Raw genomic sequence first — 27,902 nt, forward strand, 5'->3', positions numbered from 1 at the left:
CGAAATTCAGAAATGGCCAAATAGGCTCTCGGTATTTTCTTGTCGATGAAATGCACCCTCGTCGACGAGCTCATAGTGCCACGTCTTCAACAAAGCCTGCTGCCTCCTTTTGTTTCTGTTTCCCATTTCCCTCTCTTATTATTCTTTGAGTCATTACAAATAGACTAGTACGTTGCATTGCATTGTGTAGCTCGAGCCTAAGACCTCATGAGTTATGTTCATTTTCAAGCTATTTGAACTCAATTTAGTATATCTATCTAATAAACTTAATTTTATTTAAATACTTAGGTGACTTCATGCTACTCCAGTAATTTCACAGATTAAGTTTGAGTACCTGCAATATTACTCACAAACGTAACCGAGTTTCTTTTTTAATATTATTTTTATATTTTAAGAATGATGTATACACATTTTATACATATATTTTATAACTATATTTAATATTATTTTATGATATTTGAGTTTAATTGAGTCAAACTTAAGTTTTAAGAACCTTTTAAAGAATTGAACATGAATTTAATAATTATAAAATTTATCCAGTTTGAATTTTGACTTTAAATTAAGATGTTGCCCAACTTAACTTGAATACATCCTAATTTTAAACTTATGTTTTCATTTCCCCCCAATTATCTCGCCTTTAAAGCAACCATGGTCCAATTAATATGAAACAATTTGCGAACACCATTATGAAGTACTGGTGTTTCATTTGATACAAAAGATCTAAAACATCCTCTTTATACAAAATTTTTGGGACTAAGATGCCTAAATAGAGATGTCTTATTAGAATATATTTGGGTAAAATACACTAACAGACGCTAAATTACTAACTAATACTGATAAATATTACTAAAAATCTTAAATTGTTGTAATTAGGTCACTCCACTTACCTAATCTCATATTTAGAGACTGAAACTTGTTCAAATCCAAATCCAAAATCTGAAATCCATACTCCTAAACACTATCTTAAGGGTAATAATACCCCTCTTTCTCTCTAAGAAAAACAATTTTTTTTTATTAAAATTGCTCATGTGACAGTTCAATTCAATGATTTTTTGAAACAAAACCAAACTAAATTACATCATGTGTATTAGTTTTAAAATCTTAAGGCATTCCATATGTTTACATGAAGTATGCATAATATTATACATAAATACTAAAATATACATGTATCAGTTTGGTTGGAGCAACTGTGAATTCATGAAACTTTAAACCAAAATAAATAATAACTATAGAAATGTGAACAGAGCAAGTGTATTAACTCAAATTTTGATTCAGCTCGGAACAATTTTTTCCTCATTGAAAACATTTTCAAACAGCAAGGTGAGTTTGGATGGTTCCAATCCTAGCTAAATATTTGACTGTTGTGAGCCAAAATAATATATTATATTATAGGGAGAGAATATGCCTCACCAGCCAAAATAGTCAAAACAATTTAGCCCCCCAAAGAAAGTCAATAAAAATGAGATTGTCATATAAAATTCCCAAGCAGAGAAAAAGGTCAAATTTCAATTCTGAGAAAAAGGACTGCAGGGTAAAATTTCATGCTTGGAAACATAAACTTCATCCTAATTGAATTCAAGTGTGTATTGGTTTATGCATCCAAGGGGTAAAGAACGCTACATTCCCACCATTGCCTCCAACCCTCCCACCGCTGCCTCCAACCCAGACACCGAGGGCTCACCCTTTTACAGCCACCACCAAGACCATTTACAGCCACCAGTTCTTTCTCCGAGTGCCACCACCACCACCACCACCAGCGGCAGCAGCAGGAGGCACATCACCATCATTGCCAGCCGCCAACATCACGCATCTTTGTGCCCACAAACCAACAAGAAGCATTTTATTCCGTCACTCCATTAAAAACAACTTTGTATTTCAGCACCAATACACCATCTGTGCTATTCAAATTTTTTTCATAGAAATATACAAAAACATGGGGAAAATTTTGATGAGAATGGAAAATATTTTCAATATCTAAACAGACCAGCAGGATTTCATCACTCCATTGCAAAACAGGCTTCAGGAAAAATGCTGCCAGCCCAACCCAGAAACTGCAATTTTCCATTGGGGAAGCCATGGGCTGGCTTTCTCAAGGTTTGTATGCTGTCAATTTTAACTTGATACAGATCAAGCAAAGTAAATTGAAGATGTGTACACTTCACAATATAAAGAACTCGCCCCAAGGATGACCTGAAAACCCATTATTGTCTGGTGGATATTAAATCTAAAAGAATGTCTTTGTTCTTAGGCATCTTTATCTTCACTAGTTTGGCTACTCTGAAGGGTGCCAGCATCTATGCCAGTTTGGCTACTCTGAACAGTACCAACATCTGTGCTAGTTTGGCTACTCTGAAGGGTGCCAGCATCTATGCCAGTTTGGCTACTCTGAACAGTGCCAACATCTGTGCTAGTTTGGCTACTGTGAGGGGCGCCAGCATTTGCGTTACTTTGGCTGCTCTGAAGGGTTCCGACATCTGTGTTGACCATGGCTGGGGAAGAATCCATTAAGCTAGCAGCTATTGCAGCCTTCAAGTCTTCATCTTCAGCATCAGAATGCATTTCGATTTCCCCAGTTGGACGAGACAGCTCAGAAGGCTGTTGAGAAAAATTAATGCGATGAGGAGGGGCTTGCGTTGCATTGCAGGACTTCGTTATTCTCTCCGCGTCGTCCGGAGAAAGCCACTGCCCATAAATGTTAGAAGCCTCAGAAGATGAGATAGGACACTCTTTTGGAAAGTTTCCCCTCACTAGGAAAATGCTCCAGCCAAATCCTTTTAAAGTGTCAAGATAGGCTGATAGGTAAAACTTGGAAAGGTGTTCTGGGGCTGCATAAAGGCTGTCAAAATTATACCACTCTCCATTTACTTTCCTAATACAGAACCAGTGATCCTGCAAATGACAGATGAATGCATTCTCCAGCTCAGGGTCAACCTGTGCAGGCTCTGCTACTGGGCTGTCCATAGGAATGACTTGAAGATCCCACACCTCCAAAGCCTTTTGTAAAACCTTCGCATCAAATCAATGTAGGTTAAAATAGCAGCACCATCTCCCAAAAGGAAACAGATAAATGGCAGGAAACAATGGCCAACCAAAAAAATAAAAAATGTTGTCCCACAAAATACAAATTCAACAGGAATGGAAAAAAGCCACTTAAAATTATACGAATAAATCAGGTCTTCAAACCAAAACAAATTTCTGTGGAAAAACCGTTTCTAAGGAAAATTTAATAAAATATATACCCTAGAAAGGTCCTAAAACTCCCTTTATTATGGAGACAACCCTATACATATTTAAAAAGATAAGATCTTCATTAATCGCAATGCCACAAATGGGCTGGACATTTCATAGCCCTTATTGGTTTAGTGTCATGCAAGTTTTCAATAACACTGTCCACCAACATTACCACCCAAATGGCATGCATCCTCCTCAGTCCTCACAGAACAGTAGCTTTATTTCTCAATTTCATTTTCCATTTAAAAAAAAAAGACCTTGTAAAAGCAACACCTATTCTTTTCTGCATAACCTTTGTTACTCTTTTAAATATTTGTAAAATCCGTTGTATTACTTCAAACCATAGAGAGCAAACAGCTTAAAAAGGTAACCACACATTTGGCAATTCTTCTTCAGTAGAACCATAATACAACAATTCCATTCAACAATAAAAATATTAAATTGATAGAATGTCAAATAGAAGAAAATAAAACATATTGTCATTACATAAACAAAGATCCAAAGAGGTAGTTCCTGCTGCCTATCTTTTATTTAGATGAATATATGAAAACAGGCTGGGCTTGCAAACATGTTTGCTAGCAGGAGGGTGCTAGTTTGTTGTTTATTTGGCTCTCCTCAACATCTAGGCACAGGTTCTGTAACAAATAGAACTTAAAAGCGTTTTTTGTTTTTCCCTTCTTTCGAAGGATTCAGCTTGCTCCATTGTGTTATTATTATTTTTTTAATTTTAAATAAAGCTTCATTGTATTGAATTTCCCCAAAACTTTATTAAGAGTAATACTGTTCTGTCTGCTTGGGATATTGCAATCAAATCTCATATTAATTAATTTATACTGGTTGCTGAGTGGGAAAAAAAAGGCTTATTACATTGTTTGCATGGTTTTGTGGGCTTTTGGGTTGATTTGAGTGTTGCCATAAAGGGATTTGGTCACGTTTGTTGTGATGTTAAGTCAATTTGGCAATATGGGGTGAAACAACTGAAAGAGTACAGGAATCAACTAATGATTTTTCTAAAGAGAGAGAAAATAAAAATCAATAGCCATAATCTGTAGCTTTCTTCTGCCATAGAAACTTAAAATGCAAATACCAGATTGTCAAGCAGCAATGGGAGAGCAGAGGAGAAATAATAGCAGGACAGCAACTTCAAGATTGTGAGAATGAAATCAAATTTGATATGCAATAGTTAAGAAATACTTCGGATGCCTAAAGAATGAAAATCAATTCAAACAAATTTGAAAGTTCTAGAAGAGTGGCATGAACAACCTCTTCCCAGGCATTCCCAAAAATGGGAAACACAGAAATCTAGAAATAGGATTCTCAATTAGAAAGGAATTCTAATACACTAGTTTTTGCAGCATGATATTAAAAACATTTGGAATTTCATTGATCATGCCACTAGCAAAAAAGTTTTCCACCACACTGCCACGAAAGGGTTTTAGGGTTTGAACTTTGAAAAGTCAAGGGGGTAATGTTTGTCCAATATGATGATTCTCAGGAAAAATATGAAAATTACTTATCCTTCTTCAATTCTAGTTTTTTTTTTTTGTTTTTTTTTTATAGCAAAACTTCTTTGATTTTAGTTAAAATATATAATTGCATAATTATGAAGAACTAGCTAGTTATACAATCCACAAGTCTTTGTCCATATACATACATATACAAACACTATTTATGCAGTACAAAGTGGCAACAAGAACATGCTTTTATTTTTAATTTTTTTTGGATAAAGGTAAGAATTATAATAGCTTAAAAGAGTGAGGTACAAGGAAAAGAATATACAGGGAGAAAGAATCATCAACACTCTATGGAAAGCAATTTCCATGGAGCTTATGATTTACATCTACAAGTACAGAATTAACTACAGTATTTACATTGACGGGAGTATTTTCAAAAAGTAGAGCATTCTAGGCCTTCCAGATGTAACTTCTAGACATATTCAATGAAGCAAAGGCCCTTTGGTAGATTTCCTTGGATATCTCACAGCAGAACAGATGGCTAGAGTCTTCCAAGGAGTAAGTACAGAGAGGGCAGGTTGCAGATTGAACCTTGCCCCAGGATTGAAGTTTATCCAGTGAGTTAAGCCTATTCAGAATTGCAAGCCAGCTTATGAATGAGTGTTTTGGGATATTTGAGTTGAACCATATACAGCCTGAGCATCTAACTTTAGAATTATCTCTCTTATATAGTTCCAGGCAGAGACTTGAGAGAGAACTTTCCATTAGCAACGTGTGTCCATTTGATGGCATCATCCTTATCAGAGTTCAGGGAAAAGTGAATGAGATTTGTGAGACTAGCCACTCTGCTTGATGTTTTCCTCGGCCCTTTCCAGTTCCCATTGATGATAATGTCAATGACTTGCATTGGTAGGGAGACCAAGTTCAGTACATAGCTGGGTTCCAAAGCTTTTGAATCAGGGGGTTTCTATCATGCCAGTTGTCATAGAGGTAGGTGGTTTTCCCATTTCCAATTTCATGTTTGACACGGATAGATTGCAGTTCTGGCTTTCAAAACTGATTTCCAAGGACATGCTGTCATGCATATTCAGCTTACAAGTTAAGCATGACGTTATGTATATGCATCTCACAGAAGCTATAGGATTTTGATGTGGCCAATATATAATAGCTAATGAGAAACTATCTTGGAATAAATAGTCAGCATGTTTGTAATTAATACTACATTTGGCAGGAAGGAAAAAGGAGGCAAAAGATTAGGTGTAGGGGAAGGAAAAGAGACGGAAAGAGCTTTCCTTTTCCACCTATGAACGCACAATTCAGTTGACAAGCCACACTTTTGGAGGGATTAATTTTTGAAGGAAAATAATATCCCATTCTCTTCTGATATATTATCCATCCTTAGCATTCAACCTGCTAAACAAAGGAAAAAGGGTTTTCCACTCACAGTTTCCTTCATCATTTCCAACCCAATGCAGTGCAAATTAACATAGCTTTAAATTTCAAACTTTGTACTATACAAAGCATGGAAGAATCCCAGTACTTTCCCTCTCCAATCCCATTTTTGTTCTAACATGTGATGCAGAACAGACAGGAAAGAAGAGGAAAATAAAGAGGAAGAAAAATAAGGGTTGTATATAAAGAGACAGGTGAGGAAAAACAAATTCAATCAAAATTTTAAGACTACTCCACACATACAACAACCAAGTGCATAGACGCCCTATAGCTAACTCAAGCACATAATTACACAATAAACACCTAATAACTAAAAATATAAAACAGTTTTTCAGAATCTAAAGCATGAATTCTAATCTCCTACACCTAAAACAAGTGTGCTGAATGGGCAGCCTAAATCCTCTGTCAACATGTTTCCACAATCTATATTGTTTAAAATTCAGAAAAAAATGATAGAATCATTGAGGTGGAAGTAAAACTAGCACATATTCATGAAAAATAAATAAATAAATAAATAACATCATATAGTAATGCATATTTATATTATTATTTTGTCCATTAAGTACAGGGAATTACATTTAAAAACAGAAGAAAGCACTTGACGGAAAAAAAAGTATCAAAATTAATGTAGGAGAAACACAATCACAGTGCTGATGAAAAGGTGACCAAAGTGAGGTGATAAACGTTGTGTTAAAATAAGTGCAACTTAGGCTTCAAATTGGAGCAACCTCATTCTCATGCTAAGACTTGATTGTCATAATTAAGGTTCAAAGAAGGATCTTAATGACATTTTCAATAACAAAATAGTTGGCTTGAATCATTCCAGTCTAAGTTGGTTGAGGTGGACAAGGTTCCGCAAGAGGTTCTCTCCATCTCAAAAAGAAGAGCTTGTTGATTACTATGAATCATGATTGTCTGAAGAAGGATTCTGCTAAATTGAATCAACCTCTTTCCAATTTGAATAAGAAATTAGATTATGGTCACAGATCTCCTTTTGGTCTAAGTTGAATGAGTAAAGGTCAACCTTCTTCTCAGTTGATGGTGGTGTGGTCTGGGATTCAGATGTGGCAATGAAAGCAAGCTGCGTAGAGTACTCCAAAAGGTTCTTAAAAAGAACAGTGATAGAAGTTTCCCAAATGAAATTAGTTCATTTGGTGCAGTGAATGGATGGCAAGGGGAAACAAGGTGATCAAGTGTGTAAAGGGTTAAAAAAGAGGTGATGACTTTGATGAGAGAAACTTAGATAATGTTTTTAGATGCAATGAAGACTTGTTAGATGAGCAACGAGGTCAAAATGGGTATAACAAAGATTAATTTTTAGATTTGGTTTTTCATGTTTCTGAAACACTAATTTTTTATCTGAAAGGGTTAACATTTTTGAAGAATATATATATATCAGAAGCTCCATAGAAGTTGTTAATAGATCGGAACATGACTCGAACATTAAATACAGTTCAACATTAAATATTGGTCCAGCATATATTAAATGTTCTTTTTGGGACGATTATTAATATGTTAAATCTTATCTAGATTTTATCTATTGCTAACAAAAAGGTGATTTCCCATTTGACAGCAGCCTGACGGTTATCTTCAGCTTTGGTCTTTTGGATTCCTAAAATGCCCCTTTAATGGTCCATCCCTAAAATAAAGAGAGCATAATAATTTTTTAAAAAAAATAGTACAATTATTATTTAAAATTGAAAAATAAAAAATTTTGGAACTATAGATGTGCATGCCTACGGCTAGTTAATTAGCAATTACATAATTTACTTCAAATATTACAAGTTGCATTGAATACACAAGTACAAAATTAATGTATGGACATATAAACATACGCATAGCTATAGCATATATTTAAATGTGGTCAGTGGGCGATTCCATGCTCCATGTGCTGACACATGGTGCCTCCTTTCACATTTTCTTCGAACTATGCAGGTAATCAATTTAAGGTCAGGTATCCAATGAGGACCCTGGTTTGATCTTTTGGGCATTGGTTGGGCAGCAGGTTTGGGTCGGCAGTGATGGAGATATGGTGAGCATGGCTGTGTGGGCACTTTTCTAGTATATGCTAAATCATAGTTACCAGAAAACACTAACACCCTGGTGAGACACATATAGGTACGAATGTTCCAAAACATAGAAAACATTTTCGTTCCAAAACACTAAATCTAATGATTCAAAGTTTTAATTCAATATTTTTCATATAACATAATTTTTAATTAGTTAAAAGTGGGGATCTTCACATTTTAGTTCCATTTCTGTTATTATAAATCTATTTCTGAACAAAAAGTCTCTTCTACATTTAGAAACACCACAACATCCTCTCCAAAATATACAAGCGCCATTACACTTTTTTCACCAATATATCTTTTAATGTATACCCCTAACATTGCACATTTAAGAGCTTGTGCTGTAATGCGATCCCGTTCCCATTCCACAAACCAAAATGTTTTATGTTCTAGGAGTTAAATGTCATATACATTGGCAGCCCCCCTTATAAATATATTTTTAATACAAAGGAAAAACAATAACTAAGTGAATATTCTAAATAAGGATTCTATTCAATAGGATAAAAAAGAATTATTTTGCATTAACTATGTCTTATAGAAATATCATTTCAACATGTATGGTTATACTTCAATGTCCAAAAATCATCATATAACCTTTTCTGTAAGTTCATAATATTCTCTAAAACAATTGACTTAATTTAAAATATATAGAAATTTATATAAAGAGTTACTCCTTTAATAATTGATAAGTAATATAATGATTTAGGACTGAATTATTTTTCACATTCACTTCTTAAATTCTTTGTTGGCTTTGTCTTTTAAATAGATTTCTCTCTCATTTTTACAAAATAAATGAAAATATAATATAAATATATGTTATTGTACAAAATAATATATTTTTATAGCTTAATCAAATAAAACATTCTAATAACTAATATTGTAAGAAATTTTCATATAAAATTACTGATGGGTAGATATTAGGAATAATTAATTATAAGCCATATAACAAACTTTGGTTTCTAAAGATATTATTAAGAATAATTATAGTATAAAATATTATTTATCGTGGGACCTTCAATATGTACTAAAATTTAGTAATAAACTATAAAGAAAGAGAGGTTGTTGCAGTGGAGCCATGTTGTGCAACATTAGTTGTATTACTAAACTATAGATGTTTATTTCATAAGTTGATTATTTTTTATTTTAAAAAAAGAAAAAAGAAAAGGTTATACTAAGGTAGAGAATGTACAGCTGAAGCGAGGATACTAAGTCCTCAAAAAAAAAAAAAACTCAAAAAGAAAAAAGAAAAAAAAGATAAATAAAAGCAGAACAAAAATAAAAATAAAAGCTGCTATTATCAGCCAAGAAATCCCCTCTTCAAAACCTACCAATCATAGTTCACCGAACACTTCAAATTAGCTAATTCCCTCTGACACTTCACCTTAGATTTGCCACCATCAAGCTGGACTTCACTGCCTCCTTGATCAAATTATACAAGGCCCAAGACATCCAACAACCTCTAAGTTTCAATGTCCTTAGTATTTATAAGTTATTTAAACGATGCAAAAAACATATCAATGGACTAAGATTGATAATAAATTTTAAATAAGTAAAAAAAAAAAAGAATAATACCCATGCATTGCACAGAACTAACACTAATTAAGGATAAAGGGGAAGCAGATGGTACGAATGGGCATGGAATTATGGATCAGATGAGTAATAAACTAGTAATTTATTAGCTGATGGCTTGTTTCCTACCCTGTAAAATTTCAAAGCTCACTTTCCAGTAGTCCCCCAACACATGAGAGTTACTTCTAAAAGTAGTTTCACATGTTTCTAAAACGCTACATGACCAACGGTAGCATTTGAAGGAGGAAATACACACACACACACACACACATATGGAAGCCCCATTAGAAGCTGTTGAGAGGCAGCCTCGTGACTTAAATATTAAATACTGCAACATTAAATATTTGTCAAGATAATCTTAAATGTTTTTAAGCCGAGAATCAAACATTACATTAAATCGTATCCAGATATTATTAAAAATTAATTACATCTGATATTATACACAGTATTGAATGCATAGATACCAAATTAATGTATGCAAATAAAAGGGTGTGTGTATAATATTTTCTATATATATAAAAAAAAAAAAGGGCAACCCGGTGCACAAAGCTCCCACGTATGCGGGGTCCGGGGAAGGGGTGGATATATAGTAAATGTCATTATATATTACACACAGCCCTCTTGTTGTAAATAATATATGTAAACAATTAATTATAAATATTATTATAAGCATTCTACCTGATAGGATGAAAACAATTATTTTGTGTTGATTATACCATGTACTTTATCATTTTAAAAAAGCATTTATAGTTAACTTTCATGTCCAAAAAAATCGACATATAACTTTTACTGTAACTTTCTAATGTTTTCTAAAACAAATGACTAACTCAAAAATATGTTGAATTTTTTATAAGTTGTTATTCATTTTAAACAGAATTGGTTTAGTAATATAACGATTTAAGACAGAAATTTAGTTTTACCCACAAGCTTCTAATATATTGTAAAAAAATTCTCATAGAATTATTAAGGAACAGATACTAAGAATTTTTTGTTAAAGCCATATAACAAGCTTAGTTTCAAAAAATATTATTAAGAATTTTTATATTACAAGATACAATTTATTAGGGCCTTCAGGGGGGCCAATTGGGTGTACCAAAAATTAATAATAAATTGTAAACAAACTGATAGAGGTTGTCATAATGAGCCACTGCCACGCAGGCGCAATATTATCATTTATATAGGATGTTTATTTTAAAATTTATTTATGTGAAACATAAAACATGACTGTAATAAAGTTGGCAATATTCAATAACTAATAAAATAAATCACCCTTGTACATTGCATGAGACCACAAGTAGCAAAAGATAAATGGGAGGCGAATGGTATGGATGGGCAAGGAATTATGATCATATGAATGGTATCTATGCGATGGTTTATTTCCTACTCTGTAAAATTTAAAAGCTCACGCACAGACTGTATAGGAACACAATGATTTACTTGTAGATGTGGTTTCACATGTTTCTAAAATGCTAATGTTTAGTAGAAACGTGTTTTGCATGCTATTCATTGGACTTCGTGAATAGAGAGGAATGCAAGCATTTTTAATGACAAGACAATGGCTTCCTCTTTGTTATAGGATAGAGTTGTTTTCCTAGCTTCATTTTTGGCACTTGATTTATGGAGAATATCTTTGTCTAATTGCAAAATGCACAGGGGATAGGCTGCCCTTTTGTAATTGATTTTAAAGGGCGTTTGGTTCACTGGAAAAGAGCCATTTCAGAAGTCATTAGGCAGTTCCAGCATGCCTTCGTCACCAGAAGACAGATCATGGATGCTGCCCTTATTCCTAGTGAAGTTGTGGATTCTTATCGAAAGGAAGAAGTGGTGTGGTGTGCAAGCTCAACATAGAGAGAGCCTTTGACCACGTCAATTGGAATTTTCTCCTTTACTGTCGTAAGGAAAATGGGCTTTGAGTAGCGTTGGTGCATTTGGATTGCTCAATGCATCAACACTCCAAGCTTCTCAGTGCTTATAAATGGTTGCCCTTCTAATTTCTTTTGCTCTGTAAGAGATTGGAGACAAGGGGATCCTTTATCTCCCTTCTTTATTCATTATGGTGATGGAGGCGTTGAGCCTCATGCTGAAGAAAGCTACAGAAAGACGGCTTATTAATGGTCAAGAGCGGGCAAGAACGGAAGATCCATGGAAGTGTTAAGTATGTTAATTAGTTAGAGTAAGAAAGCTACAGAAAGAGGGCTCATTAATGGTCAAGAGTGGACAAGAACGGAAGATCCATGGAAGTGTTAGTATGTTAATTAGTTAGAGTTAGTAAGGGTATTATTGTTATTAGAATGTATTTAATTTGTATCATAAATAGAGGAAGAGACCTATCTTCAAGTTAGGTCATTCATTTTAATCAAATCTTAACATGGTATTAGAGCGTGAACCAACCTAAACCCTATTCCCCTCAGCCGAACACCATTCCTGTGGCTGTTCTTTCCAAATCCATCTCCATCCCATATTATTTCATAAATCCAACCATATATCCATATATACAGAACCCCCCCCCCCCCCCCCCCCCGGCGGGAACGAACCACCCCAAAAAACCCCATCACCGAAGGACACCCCATGGGCCCTCACGCACCAGCCAAATTTCAACAGGGCTGACCCCACGCGCTGGCGCATGAGTGAAGTTCCGGCCGCTTTTTTCTCCTTTTTTCCTCTGCCATGCTCTGATTCCTTCTTTAGGCTATATTATCAACCTGTTAGGTCAGTTTTTCACACAAAAATTAAACCTTTTTCAACCATGCACTCGCGGTATTCCATTCATTTCTGTTCAGGGTTTGTAAAATTTCTTTGTGAGTTTTTTGGAGTTTTTTGGAGCCGTGGCAGCATCCGTATGTTCAGTTGTGAGGCTGTGGCAGTGCTATATCCGTCAGTAAGTTGTTCACCTCGTCCGTGGTTGTGTCGGTGCTTCACATAGTTTGTGATTGTCCTGATTATTGATTGTTCTTCTTGTTTTTGGTGTGGTTGCTGATTTGTGAGTGCTGCAGCAGTGCTATATCTGTTGGTGACTTGTTCCCCTTGTCTGTTGTTGTGTTGGTTTTGGTGCTTCACATAGTTTGTGATTGTTCCGACTAGTTTCGATTGTTCTTCTTGTTTTTGGTGTGATTGCTGATTTGTGAGTGTTGGGATGGAATCTACGAATGCCAAAAATTTGTTTCCTACATTGCTGCCACAAATAACGACTCAAAAGTTGGATGGAAAGAACTATGTTCAATGGTCTAAAGCTGTTCAGATTTATTTAGCAAGAGTAGGGAAATCAGACCACTAGCTCCGATATGATTCTTCTAATGACAAGAGAAAAGACATGTGGGTTCAGGAAGATGCCTTGATTGTTTCTCTTTTATGGAATTTGATGGAACCACAGATTGCACGGATGTGTATGCATCTAGATTTGGGATTATGTCAAACTTCTATAACCCCAGTAACATTACACGTATGTATGATTTATCCCATGAATACTTTCAGTTACAAGGAGATAGGAGTATTGCAGATTATTTTGGAGAGATGAAGTGTATTCATGGGGAGCTTAACATCGTGCAACCTATAACTGCCAACTTTTGTGAGATGGAGAAGCAGAGAGAGCAGATGACAGTTCTTCATGTTCTAGCAGGCTTGAGGCTCGAGTTTGAGGCAGTTCGGTCTCAGATACTCAATAGTGTCGAGCTGCCATTCTTTGCCGATGTTTATTCTCGTGTCCTTCGTGCTTCCTTTAGCATGCATTCTTCTACTCTTGCATCTAGCTCTAGGAAAGCCTTTGCTACACAGGGTGAATCTAGTTCTCTACCAAATAACCGCAAAAGTTATCGCGGTGGTTTGAGTGGTCATAGTGGTAGAGACAGACGAGGCAGAGGTACTCCTCACAAGTGCACTCATTGTGGACGGAATAATCATACCATTGAGCAGTGTTGGGATCTTCATGGCAGACCTTCACGTGTTGCCAATGCAGCCACCACTGACTCGACACCTTTGGGGGCAACCAATGCAGCCACCACTGACTTCAGACCTTTGGGGGCAGCCAATGCAGCCACCATTGACTCCTCACCTTTAAGGTCGAATGGGGGGCAATGTACTGTATCTATGTTAGATGAATAGTATTCCAAGTTTCAGCAATATCAAGCATCACAACAAGCTTCTCTTCCCATTGCATGTTTTTCCCAAACAGGTAATCACACAATATGTCTGTCATCTAGTACTTCTCGTCCCAGTCCTTCAGTCATAGACTTCGCTGCCACTGATCATATCACAAGTATACCTAGCTTTTTCTCTAGTCTCCAATATCCTGCAAATTTACTTGTGTTAGTCTTGCTGATCAATCTACTACTGCAGTCAAGGGAATTGAGACTGTAAATCCCAATTCTTCTACTTTTCTCTTCCTTCAGTTTTATATATTCCCAAATTTCTCTTCAACCTTACGTCCATTAGCAAAATTACTAAATCCATGAATTGTTCAATGACATTTTTCCCTGATTCTGTGATTAATTAGATTTGAAGACGAGGAAGACGATTAGTAGAGGTTGTGAAGCTAGTGGACTATCACTTTGAACCGCTACCTAGTTCTACCGCCTGCACTGCTGCTGCCGCACATTTTCAAATTCATTGTTGCCTAGGTCATCCTTCATTGGAAAAGTTAAAATGTTTTGTTCCTAGTTTGAGTTCTATGTCTAGTCTCAATTGTGAGTCTTGTCAGTTAGGAAAGCACCATCGTGTTTCTTTCACTTCCCAAGTCAATAAACGGGTTGCAAGCCCTTTTATGTTAGTTCATTAAGATGTCTAGGGTCCTAGTAGGGTCGTTTCCAAGTTGGGTTTCCAGTACTTTGTAACCGTTGTAGATGATTATTCAAGAATGACTTGGTTATATTTAATAAAAGATCATTCTGAGTTATTTCATGTATTTTGTGCCTTTTGCTCTGAAATAAAGGCTCAATTTAGCAAAGACCAACACCCCCCCCCCCCCCCTTTTCCTGATTACATCCCAACTAACAAGATGATTCCTCTTCTTATCACAGATACCCAACCACAAATAATTCCTATAACCTTTCTTCCATAAGGAATTGACCTCCAAGTGGAACCTCCATAACCACATTCCAACTAAACAAATGTTTGTTCTGGATACCACATTATCATGGCCCAAACCCCTGCCAAACTTGGGTCACCTAACCACATCCCATAAAGATGTTGATGACTCTTCTTATTATCACCCATATTCGACCACCAAAAATCTATTATAAGCCTCTATAAAACAGAAGCTGCACTTGCGTGAACTCTAAAAAGAGAGAAAACAAATAGAATATTAGAAAGTAGCACTAATGAGAAAAATGTGACCCCTAAGGATAAATAAGCCTTCTCCCACCCCTCTAAATTTCTACCCATTTTCTCCCACCATAGAAAAGCAGGAGAATTAGGATTACCAAAAAAAAGACCCAAACAATTCAATGACCCATCTCAAATGGTGTAGCCAGCTCAAATGGCAAAGCCCTCTCACTCACCCCTTCCAACGTTAATGTTAAAACCTTTCAGAGTTTCACAACGCTATCAGCGAGAAAAATAACAGTATCACCTACAAACTGAAGGTGAGGCACTACAACCAGCTCCCTACCTGTCCTATGATCATAGATCACATCTCAGCGCTGAGCATGACTAATCAACCTACTCTACCCATAAACAGGAAAGGAGAAAGAAGGCCTCTTTGCCTTAACCTCAAGAAGCCTTGAACCACTCCCTAGGTTGACCATTCACTAGAACAAACATAAATACTCAGGATAAATAACCTTGTCAAAATGCTCCAACTCACCATGTTGTCAAATTGTGCTGATAACTCTCAGTATTCAGCTCCATATAGAAACAAAAAAGCTGCCTCCCAAATTTATTTATGATTTCACACCAAACACCCCAAATTTAGTTCCAACTCCTTATAAGGCATTTCCTTCTCCCATCAGATGCCTATGGAACAATTTAGGATCACAATCCTGCTTTCTTTCACCCAATTTACCATCGACTTCAACCTCCAACTAATGACCTCTCAAAAAAATCATCTCCAAATCATTACTGAGGTGAACCCTTCTAGCCCTATCCTCTTCACCCAACATACCACATTCCTCCAAGCCATCCACACAATCAACCTCCACAAGCATAACATTCTTCCGCTCTTTTATGTCGCCAAAAATCTTTTTATTCCACACTTCCAAGTTATTTTCCACAAGTTTCAATTTCTTCATAAATTTAAAACCAGCCCACCCATGAAAAAAAATCTTCTCTCCACCAAGTCTTAGTGCAATCCCTAAAAGAAGGTTGCAGAAAATCTAAAGGATGTGGGACCCCATTGAACTGGATTACCATCCAATATCATCAAGCAATGGTTCGAAACTGGCCTAACTAAAATCTCCTAAAGAACATTTGGAAACATGTCTTCTCATAATCGCAATCATTTGGAAAGAAAAATCTATGAATACAAGAGAAAGCTAGCCTATCGCCCGAAGCTACCCAAGTGAAATAACCATTAGCCAAAGCAACATGCCTAAGCCTATATTCCAGGATAAAGGAATCAAACATCTTCATGCTACTAGTACTGGTGCATTAAGCCCCTGTTTTGGAACATCTTAAACAAAAGTGCATATTGTTAAAAGTACTAAAAATAAGTACAGTCCAAAAAAGTAGAATTTGGCTTGAAAAAAAAATAAATACTTATTGGAAGAAGTACTTTTCCAAAACTAATTTTTTTGGCAGAAAAAAAATAAGTACTTTTTGGAAAGTAACCTACACAAATCCAAACCAACGCCTCTGTCTCTTCCTCTTCCTCCTCATTTGCTGCTACCTCCTCTTGCCTCCCTCTCCTACTCACGTTGTGTGCCTCCACCGCTAGTTATCTCCAATCAAGCTCCTCCACTAGCCCGACACAATGATGGTCAGTGATTGCTCCAAAAGACTTCTCTTCGTTTTCTTTTTCTTTCTTTTGACAGCAAAAATATTTTCATTAATAGGGAAAGAATTTACAAGGAGGGAGAATAAGAAATCTCCAAAAAAACATCTAGTTCAAACCAGAAAAAAAAGCTAAAACAAACAAAAATCAAGCCCATCAATTCCTCCAATCCCTATTTAAATCCAGAAAACTAGATTCCTTGAAAATTCCAAACCTGAAACACCATAAAGAAGTCAAAAACAGATTTTTTTTCCCACACCAATGACAAATTCAACTTCTTCCTAGAAAAAATCTGTGCATCACATCCAACCATAAACTCCATAAAACTGCATACTTGTCACACTTCTGCAGGGCTGCCATATCCTTCATTCTTCCAAAGCCTGCGAAAGAGATAAGAAACAAGTCTTCCACTGAATAGGGGCAAACCCATTTCTCTTCCATAGAACCAAACAGTTTATTCGATATCCTCCATGCCAAGTCACAATGCAAAAAGAGATGAAAGGTTGTTTCGGAATTCCTATAACAGAGCACACAAACATCTAGAGAGAGCTTCAAAGGTCTCCTAATCTGCAGCAAGTTATTGGTATTAATTTTGTTAATCACAACCAACCAAGTAAATGCTTTTATTTTTGGGGGAACTTTAACCTTCCTAATAAAAGGATAAAGAGGAAAAGGAGCCTTCAAATAACCTCACTCGCTCCTATCCCCTCTTCTCTTGCCTCCTCCTCTGCTGCTGCCTCTTCTTGACCCCTGTCCTCCTCGAGCCTCGCGCCTCCACTGCTGGTTGTCGCCGGCCAAGCTTATCCAGTAACACTATACTGCCTCCTCTTGCCCTATGCACGTCCTACTTTCCGAATATTCATTTAGTAACTAAAAATTAATGATTAATTTAATTAAAAATTTTAATTAACATAAATATTAATTAAATTGTTAATCAGAAAATAATTGAAATGTTAGTTAAAATATTAATTAGAAATTATTCATTTAAAATATTTTTTTTATTTAATACTAATAATAGTACTAACATAATTTAAATGTCAATTAACATAATTTAACAAAATTAAAAATTTTAATTCATTAGTTAATTAGAAAACATTTAAAATGATAATTAAAAATATTAACATAGTTCATCAATTATATATTATCAATTACATGTTAAAATATAATAATATTATTCACATAATAATATATATTCAAACAGTAGTTATAATAAAAGTAGGTATCCAAACACTACTTATTTTATGGGTACTTATATTCAGTACTTGTTTTTAGATACAACCACACAAGACTTACGACTATCAGCACTTTTCACTTGGCTACTTATTATCAGAATTTTTTCCAAATAAGAACTTTTCTTAAGTGTTTCCAAATGATCCCTAAATATTTTTCAATGGCATATTAAATGTTACTTAGGTAAAGTATTAAACAATTAGTCCTCCCACATCAAGTGGGCGTATGTGCGCGCTTTTAGTTTATAGGAAGCAAGTACATTTTTAAGTGTTGTGTGTGAACAGAATAACAAAATGAAGTATCAGACATTACTGTAATATTTATCTAGATATTATTAAACATTATTACATCAAATACTATAAGCGGCACTGAATACATAGATAGTAAATTAATGGACGCACAAATATGTGCATGTACATGCGTGTGCATGTGCCTTTTTTTTAATTATAAATGAATATGACCTATAAGTGGCATTGAATACATAGATAGTAAATTAATGTATGCACAAATATGTGTATGTACATGTGTGTGTGCGTGCCTTCTTTTTAATTATAAACGAATATGACCTATAAGTATTCTACTTGATAGGATCAATGTTAAATAGGCTCAATTGAGGCTTGCCTTGTGGCATGAGGCTCAAGGCAACACATGCCAAGGCTCAATCTAAAATACCAAATCCCAAATAGGCTAAAGCACTATCTGCTGAGGCTTATGCATTTGTACAAAAAACATGCCTTTTTTGCCTTGTTAGTTGAGGCTTATACATTTTGGGTGTGTGATTCCCAAGTTAGATTTGGCTAGAAAATTTTAGCTCCACGTCTATATAGAAGGAATGTCATAATATGAGTTGATTTATAAAACTCTTGAACCTCAAACTTTTCAAAATAATTGAGAGCGGTATCTTAGATCATGAAAATAATTTGAACTTTGTGATGCTACACCTCTTAAGGGTTAAAATGCCTTGCCTTATATGCCTTCGCCTTTTCAAATATTGGATAGGATTAAAAAATATTTTTCCCTAATTATGCCTTATCATTTTTAAGGAAATATTTATAGTATAAGTTTATGTCCACAAATCAACTAATAACTTTTTTCTAAAAGTTCACAATAGTTTCTAAAACCATCGACTTCATTAAAATCTAAAAACATGTTGAATTTTATGTAAGTTATTCTTTTGAAACTCCTTAATTGGTTTAGTAATATAATGATTTAAGACTTAATTTTCATTTTATTGATGCACTTCTCAAAATTCTTTGTTGGCTTTGTTTGTTTTTTAGTACATTTTCTTTCCTTTTTTTTTTTTACAAATTTTTGAATATATATCTATTTATAAATAATATTACTGTACAAAAAATATTATATTTTTATAGGTCAATAATATTAAACATTCCAATAACCAATATAGTAAGAAAATTTTCATATAAAATTATTCATTGATAGATAGTGAGAATTATTAATTATAAGCCATATAACAAACTTTTTTTCTAAAAATATTATTTATTAGGGTGTTTAGTGCTTCATGTAGCTTTATGTAGTAAAACCGGTAGGGTAAAATGGAGAAGTGCTTCAAGTGAGCTTTGTTATCATAAAATTGCCTTAAAATTAAAAGGGAAGTTTTATAGGAGGGCTATAAGACCAGCTATGCTATCTGGATCGGAATGTTGGGCAACAAAGAAACAGAATATCCAAAAAGCAAAATTTGCCGAGATGAGAATGCTTAGATGGATGAGTGGTATAACACTGAAAGATAAATTAAGGAATGAATATATTTGCAGAAAGTTAGGTGTAACTCTTATAAAAGATAAGATTGGGGAGGGATGACTCAGATGGTTTGGGCACTTGCAAGGTAGGCCACATAGTGCACTAGTGAGGAAGAGTGAGTTAGTTACAGTGGGGGGCAGTAGAAGGGGTAGGGGTAAACCTAAAATAACTTGGAATGGGATAGTGGGTAAAGATTTAATAGCCCGAAATTTGTCAAAAGAAATGGTCCATAATCGCATAAATTGGCGGAAGAGGATTCATATAGCCGACCCCACCCAGTGGCACTTAAGGCTTGGTTTTTTTGTTGTTGTTGTAAGCCATATAACAAACTTTGTTTCTAAAAATATTATTTATTAGGGTGCTTATGGTAGCTTTATGTAGTAAAAGTTAATAACAATTTGTAAAGAAACTATTAGAGGTTGTTGCAATGAGCCATACAGCACAACATAATCTATAAAGGGGATTCCCCTATTTGGTGTCATCTTTCTAAATTCCCATACTAACTTTATATAAATACTTATCTCACTTACGAAAAAAAAAGTAACTACTCAAGACATAAAAGTAAAAAAACATATAACCCTCCTCCCGCAATCCCACTAAAAGTGGAGTTAGTTTTTTTTTTTTTTTTTTTTTTTTTTTTGAATTTTCTATTCTTCTTTCCTCCAACTTCTCTTCTTCCCGTCTCTATTTTTTGTATTCTTCATTATATAGCAACTTGACAAATTTTCTTGTATGTTTTCTTCCTTTTTTTTACATTTTTTCTTTAAAAAATAATCACTATTCGCATCATTTTCCGTAATCGTGAACAAACCTTAAGATTTGCCTTTGCAGTCAATGGTTTCCCTTACTTCGTTGATGGTTTCTCCCTCTCTACTAATCTCCCCGGATAACTAGTAAGTGCCGGAGATTTACATATCGGAGTAGCTTGAGAACTTGAAAGCGAGTCTAGAGGCGATGGCGAAGTGGTACATAGTGTCCTAAAACGAGTCCATGTCCACCGTCATCATGCGAAGCTGCTTGGCCTTCTCCTCAGGGAAACATCCCAAGGGGAACCAAGACCATAGTTCTCCCATTAAAAATTGCCAACTAAATATTTATGGTCCACCTACAGTTGATACGAATAGAAATAAAATTATGGACTGACCACTGTAATACTTCTTTTTTGGAGGCAACAGTTCGACCCGAGGCCTCTGCGGTGAGGATTTCCCTAACTTCGTCAACAGTTTCTTCACTCGTCGCGTAGAGGAATGAGAGGAGCTACGGTGCGTGGTGCACACAGTAGGAGTCAAAGAAGGCAATGCAGTTGACGACAAGGTTGATATCGAGGATGTGAGCGACAATACCGTTGGAGCCTCCATGACCTTGGTGGTTGATCGCGCAAGTGGCAAAGCCTGATTTGGTGAAGAGGACAGCGACAAGGCTGCATGGCCAAGAAAGGGGCTGCAAGGGGAAGTTGGCAATCGCTGTGAGTTGTACTCAGTGGCATCGTCATTCCTAGTGGTGGAGGTGAAGAAACACAGCGGAGACACGCTGGAGTACAAGTGGTTCTGCAGCAAGGAGCTTCGGCAGCGCTCAAGGACATCGTTTGGACATCACCTACCGAGAATTGGGCACTTTCCTAAAGAGAAATCAAATCAATCAACCTAAAATACCGAGAATCACAGAACCCAAAAGGGAAGAAGAATCCAATGAAGTTGATTAACCATGTGTTTGGAAGTAGGAGCGTGGTGATTAATGATTTTAATTTGTTTAGATTGTAAATCAAAGGAAAGAACTATTATTGATTATTTGGGTAGTGTTTCTGTTCAATCTTGGATTGCATGGGTGTGTGACAGCCAGCGTAAAATTTGTCAGATTGCTATGATATGAATCCTTACCGAATATTTTTTTTGGGTGTCCCCTATGAGCGACGCATTGCACTTGTACCACCTGGGTGTAGCAAAAAGTGGGCGAGGGTGGGTTAGGTCGTCGCCCCAAAGTGACGCACTGTGTCAGCACCCGGGTATGGTGTCAAATATGCGAGGGTTCTTGCATCATTCTAGACGTGAGCAAGTAAAGAAGTTAGTTTAGGAAACTAGGATTAGATTAGCAACTTGGAATATAGGGAGGTAAAAGCATGGAAATTGTGAACACAATGATTAGAAGAAGAATTAGTATAATTTGCCTTCAAGAAACTAAGTGGGTGGGAGAGAAAGCTAGAGAAATTGATAAATCGGGATTTAAACTTTGGTACACTAGAAAAGAAAAACATAAGAATGGAGGAGGAATTATTATAGACAAAAACTTAAAAGATAGTGTTGTTGATGTAAACAAAATAGGGGATAAAATTATAAAAAGCAAGATGGTATTAGGCCAAGAGATAATAAATATCATTAGTGTTTATGTTTCTCAAGTCAACTTAGCAGAAAATATTAAGAGACAATTTTGAGAAGATATGAATAGTATTATACAAAGCACACTAGGAATTGTAAAAATATTTATAGAAGGAGATCTGAATGGACATGTTGGAAAAGATAATAAGAGTCATGAGAGGATACATAGAGGATACGGATATGGAGACAAAAATGAGCTTGGGTAGATGATCTTAGACTTTGCTATGTCATATGATTTTAGTACAATGAATGCTTGCTTTAAGAAGAGAGAACACTTAATAACCTTTAAAAGTGAAAAAAATAGAAGTCAAATAGATTTATTTTTTTTTAAACTAGGAGGGTAGATCATGGTAAGTTAGGTGTAGCTCCTATGAAAGATAAGATAAGGGAGGGACGACTCAAATGGTATAGAAACTTGCAACGCAGGCCATATAGTGCACCTGTGAAGAAGAGTGACTTAGTTATTGTGGGGGGCAGTAGAAGAGATAGGGGTAGACCTAAAATAACTTGGGAGGAGATAGTGAGTAAGGATTTAATATCCTTGAATTTATCAAAAGAAATGGTCCATGATCGCATAAATTGGCGAAAAATAATTCATATAGCCGACCCCACTTAGTGGGACTAAGGCTTGATTTTGTTGTAGGGTAGATCGTTTATCATGTAAGGATTGTAAAGTTATTCCAGGTGAAAGCCTAACCACACAACATAGAGTCTTAGTGTTAGATATATATGTATTAAAAAATGGAAGAAAAATGATAAAATAAAGTAGTGTAAGAGAACTAATAGGTGGAACCTAAAAAGAGAAAATATAATAAAATTTAAAGATAAAATGGTCAAAGATGGGGATTGGATTATAAAGGATGGGATAGATACAAATACTCACTTTTGTTAGTTAGAACTTGGCTTCCAAATAGCTACCAAGGTAAATTGGTCCTCCCATTAGCAAGAATGTCTGTTTCAAATGTTGTAAAATTACGCCCTAAGATTATGTGCATACACACAGCAAATATGAAAATTAGAGAAAATCATATGGGAGAAGAATAACACAAATTTAAGTGATTCGACAATGTACCTACGTCCACAAAATCCTTGCGCAATTTTCACTATCAAACAAAAAACTATCTTAGGGTTTCAACCTTCGGTTACAATATGTATATATAGCCAAAATACCCTCATATGATATACAGTTACATTGCGCTATGACTTGAACATACTTTACCATACCATGGGAGGCTTCGCACCCCCGCAACCCCCCCAGAACACCCCCAACGCACCCCCACTTAACTTAATTTAAGTGAACAAGGAGGTCTCACGTAGACCCCTAAGCCTTCCCATTTACAAGAGTCTTCAAGTGGATACCCTTTGAATATGAGTCACAACTCAACATCAAGGTTCCTGCAATAGGAATTAACCATAAAGCAGCTACTGATATCCAACTTCCACCTTGGCATGCCTTGGCCTTCTTTTTTAAAGAAATTAGGGAAGCTTCTAAAACCTAGTCTTGTGAAATTGCTTCAAAAAGTCACACCACCAGTAGAGCAGAATAAACAAGAACCAACCTAAGATTATCTATTTTGGGCCACAAACAAGATCTAGGAATCATTTTCAAAGAGGCATCCCACACCAATGATTGTACCGAAAGAGAATACCACCACCATTCCCCACCTCAGATCTAATCAACGCAAAGAAATCATTCTACCCTTTTCTTATCCACTCCCATATCCAAACTCCATACAACTCCCTTCTTTCCTTAGAGATCTACATCTACCCATTATGGTCAAAGTAGCACTCACACCAAAGCCTCCCTCCATAGTTGGTCATTTTCAGTCATGAATCTCCAAAATCATTTACCAAGGGCCCTATTAAATGAAAAGAAGGCTTAATGCCCAATGTGGGCATTTGAAATGGTTGCTTGATCGACCCAGCTTTTTAATTTTTATAAACAAAGAATCTTAATAAAAAAGGACAGAAGAAAATTACAAAGAGGGCAAGGAATCCTCGAATCTAACAAGAAAGTAACTAAAGTAAAAGAAAAAATATATATATATGAGTACAAAGCTCATGAAGCAACACAATCCAATCTCAGATTCTCATTGCATGTCAAAGATTCAAGCCTTCCTCCCCTACCAATATGGACAAAAACCATACAACGGAAGAAAACTTTTCTCTCATTATCCTTCCCAATACCCATGAAGAAAAAGGCTAGCCAAAGAAGGATAAACCCAACTCTCTCGAAAAGCACCAAACAAATTATTGTGCATACTCCATGAAAAATGACAATGTAAGAACAAATAAGAACAAGTCTCCCTCCCACTAATGAAGGTGACATGCCTTATTTAGCTTTCTTCCCTGAATCAAATCATTGGCATCAAGTTCACCCAGTGAGGCCTGTTATCCATGTGAGGGCCTCTATTTTTACGAAAACGTAATAAAAGAATTGTAAGATAAAAGAAGCCCTAGGAGCATGAGTCAAATGAGTGAAAAATATTTGCAAGAAAGGTTCCCAGAAACATCTAATTATCAATTTATTTTATTCCTCCACAATGTTGAACAAAAAGAAGTAAGCACATTCACCAACAAGATTAGTTCATGCTGTCTCTCTTATTCAAAGTCCTTACAAAGTTAAAATTCCACAATTTCACACTCTCTTAAAAAGAAATCAGAGATTGAAAATCATGACCGCTCAACAAACAAAAAAAACAGATAAAAGATCGAGTTGAAGATGCTGCCTCAACCCAACAATTTTCCCGAAAATAGATTCCCTCCCGATTACCAACCCCCTGTAGCAAACATGAGTGAGGGAAAAAAAAAAGAGAGGGGGATATCAGTTAAACAAATTTCCATAGACCCATATAAGTAATGTAAGCTTCAACTGTAGCTTTTTTTTTTTTTTCATGGAAAATAAATGAAATTGTATTGAGAAATGAGAAGACGTACAATCTAAAACAGGATAAGAGACTCTCAGGGGAAAGGGGGGGAAAATGACAATAACAAAACGAGAACGCATTCATAAAAAGTATTAATCAGAGTGAGAAAAAAAAAGAAGAAAGGAAATCATCATCAAATTCAATAAACCTGTAGAGATGAAGGGTTTGAAACATGCGCAGTAAAATAAGCTGCCAAAAGTGAGAAGTAAAGGAAGATAAACACGCTCGAGAAATTCAATACTCCTTCCATTCCAAGAACCAAGTAATTCTTGATTCTAAACTTATCATAAATGGCGTGAACTAATGCTTTACAAGAATTACCATCGATCAATGAATTTACAAAGTTCTGTTCTTCAGCTGCTTTCCAGAAAAATAAAGACCAAGATTACAGACCATCCACATTGAGTTATGAATTTGGAACTCTAATCAACCAAGCCACCAAATGTTAACCTCATTCACCTTGACACAAATTCAGAAGAAAAAAGAAGATCGATGACAGAGAAAAAAGGGAACCTGTATACTGAAGTCGCCGTCCATGGAGACGTTATGAGACTCCTCAGAATCGAAGCGAAGGAGGTCGGTGGCGTTACCCTCGAGCATCATCTGGCGCTCCTTCGTATCAAGATCAGATGCCAGAGCAGCCAAATCGAATTCAGAGAAGAAGGGCCCCTGCAACACCGTGTTCACGCAATGCACCGCGCACAACTTCGATTCCTGTACCTCATGGTAGAGCATTCCTCCATTGCTCGGACCTTCCATGGACAATTCCTTCTCCCTCGGCGAGACGAAAACCCTAGATTCTGCTTCTCTCTGCTACGGAAATATTCACAGTTCGGGTGAACTGCAGCCCAGGAAAATAGAAAAAGCGGGTTTTCTCTTCTCCTGCACGATTTTTGTGATCCCACGGTTTTTTTATTTAATAATTTTCTCAAATAAGTTATTTGTTTATATTATTTTGTATCTTTTGAAAATGCAAAATAGACGTTGCAAGCTGGCACGTGCCCAACCCCATTTGCCACGCTTTGAGAGATAGTTGGAGGGAAAGAGATTTTTTTAATCCACAAAGAAAATTTTATTCAAGCTCTTTCTATGGATGTTTTTGAGCCTCTATTTATTTTTTGAAATATTTTATTGTCTAAAATTAATTTTTTATTATCAAACAATTCATTTTATACATATTTTTTTAACTAAAATTAAAACAATCGTATGAAATTAAAATAGGTCACGTGCTTTGCACGTGTGATTATGTCAACAATAGTGTTAAATATTTTTTTAATTTTTAGTAAATTTAACGAAACATATTTTTAAAATGAATTTAATATATATTGTCCTAATTAGTTTTACAAATATTAAAGTGTCAACAAAAATTAATAATATGTTAAGATAACAAAATACAAACATCAATATGAAAAATTTTAAAGAGTATAAAAAAAATTAAACAAGAAATAAAAAGACTTAAATAAATAATGTCAGAACTACAAGAAAACAAAATGAAAAAGAAATCTTAGTAACTGACTCGAAAAAGGAGGAATAAGATAAGGAAGACAAGGAGTCTAATGAAGGAGATGAGGAATATTAGAATATCGTGGACAAAGTAGTAACACATGAATGGTATTGTAAAGTTGAAATTAAAATTGGAACAAATTTCTCCAACAAATTTATTACTTTAATGGACACAGGTGCAAATCTGAATTGTATAAGAGAAGAGTTAATTCTGATAAAATACTTTGAAAAAACTATTAAAACCTTATACAGAGCAAATAAACAAAAATATCGCATCCAGTAATTTTAGGACTACAGTTTCTATATCTTCTAACACCATTCCAAATTGAACAAAAAGGAATTAAGACAAATTTTGGAAATGAAGATATTTTGTTTAAATTTGCTATACATCAATACATAAATAAATTAATAATCTCAAGACCATTCTATTACAATTAAGGACAAAGAAAATCAATTGATTCTATTACAATTAAGGACAAAGAAAATCAATTGAACTTCTTAAAGGAAGAAGTAGCCTATAAGAAGATTAAACAAAGGCTTACAGAAAAAACTTCCAAAACAAAGTTGAAACTATTAAGTCCCAAATTAGTAAATAAATATGTTCTAATATTCCTAATGCATTTTGGGAGAGAAAGAAACATATAATAAATTTACCTTATGAAAAATATTTTTCAAAAAAGAATGTCCCAACCAAAGCTAGACCAATACAAATGCCTAAAGAAGTCTTAAAGTATTGTAAAAAAGAAATCCAAGATCTTATTGAAAAAAATATATATGTATTTGTTAGAAAGTCAAAATCTCCATGGAGTTGTTTGGCTTTTTATGTCCAAAAAGCTTTGGAACTTGAGAGAGGAGCCCCTAGGTTAGTAATCAACTACAAACCCTTAAACAAAGTGTTAAGATGGATAAGATACCCAATTCCAAACAAATAAGATCTGTTGTTCGTTGATTGGGTATCAGAAGCACACAACCACACACGAGTTAATTAACAAACAACCAATGCAATCACTCGATGATGAAATATACTAAGGAAACAAACACTCATTAATGAGAAGAACGAAAACACAACCAAAAGACACAAGATTTATGTAGTTTGGCAATTTTCCTACGTCCATGGGAGCAACAATTGTGTTTTTCACTATCAACAATGTCAAGCATACATTAGGGTTGCAAATCATTAATTATATACGAACCCTAAACGTACAAGAACCTTAGATCCTATCTAAACCATCGTTGTAGCAATCCTCGGAGGAAAAATCCTTCAATCTACCCAATCTACTGATCTCCCGATTTGAAATTAAGTGACTAGCGCCAACTGAAACCATCAAAGGCTGAAACCGTCGACAGATTAGGCCAAATCGTCAACAATTTGGAGCAGAAAAAAGCACCTTTATATTCTGCCTGAAACCATC

The 27,902-nt window shown here is 35.3% G+C and overlaps 1 protein-coding gene across 1 annotated transcript; it reads right to left on the reverse strand.

Annotated features, from left to right (window-relative positions):
• Positions 1–1,811: 1,811 nt before the first annotated feature.
• Positions 1,812–25,921, reverse strand: LOC131168211 (ataxin-3 homolog). The gene is made up of 2 exons (XM_058127495.1): positions 25,501–25,921; positions 1,812–3,006 (listed from the first exon to the last, which is right to left on the reverse strand). Exons 1-2 carry the CDS (start codon positions 25,744–25,746, stop codon positions 2,245–2,247), a joined length of 1,008 nt encoding a protein of 335 aa, XP_057983478.1. The 5' UTR covers positions 25,747–25,921; the 3' UTR covers positions 1,812–2,244.
• Between the last annotated feature and the right edge of the window lie 1,981 nt (positions 25,922–27,902).

This window comes from Malania oleifera, chromosome 11 (genome assembly GCF_029873635.1).
Source record: "Malania oleifera isolate guangnan ecotype guangnan chromosome 11, ASM2987363v1, whole genome shotgun sequence".
Classification (NCBI taxonomy): Eukaryota; Viridiplantae; Streptophyta; class Magnoliopsida; order Santalales; family Ximeniaceae; genus Malania; species Malania oleifera.

Coding starts and splice junctions, on each gene's coding strand:
- LOC131168211 (XM_058127495.1), bottom strand. CDS start 25,746: ATGGAAGGTCCGAGCAATGGAGGAATGCTCTACCATGAGGTACAGGAA. Junction 3,007..25,500: donor ACGGCGACTTCAGTATACAG/GTTCCCTTTTTT, acceptor TTTGATGCGAAG/GTTTTACAAAAGGCTTTGGA.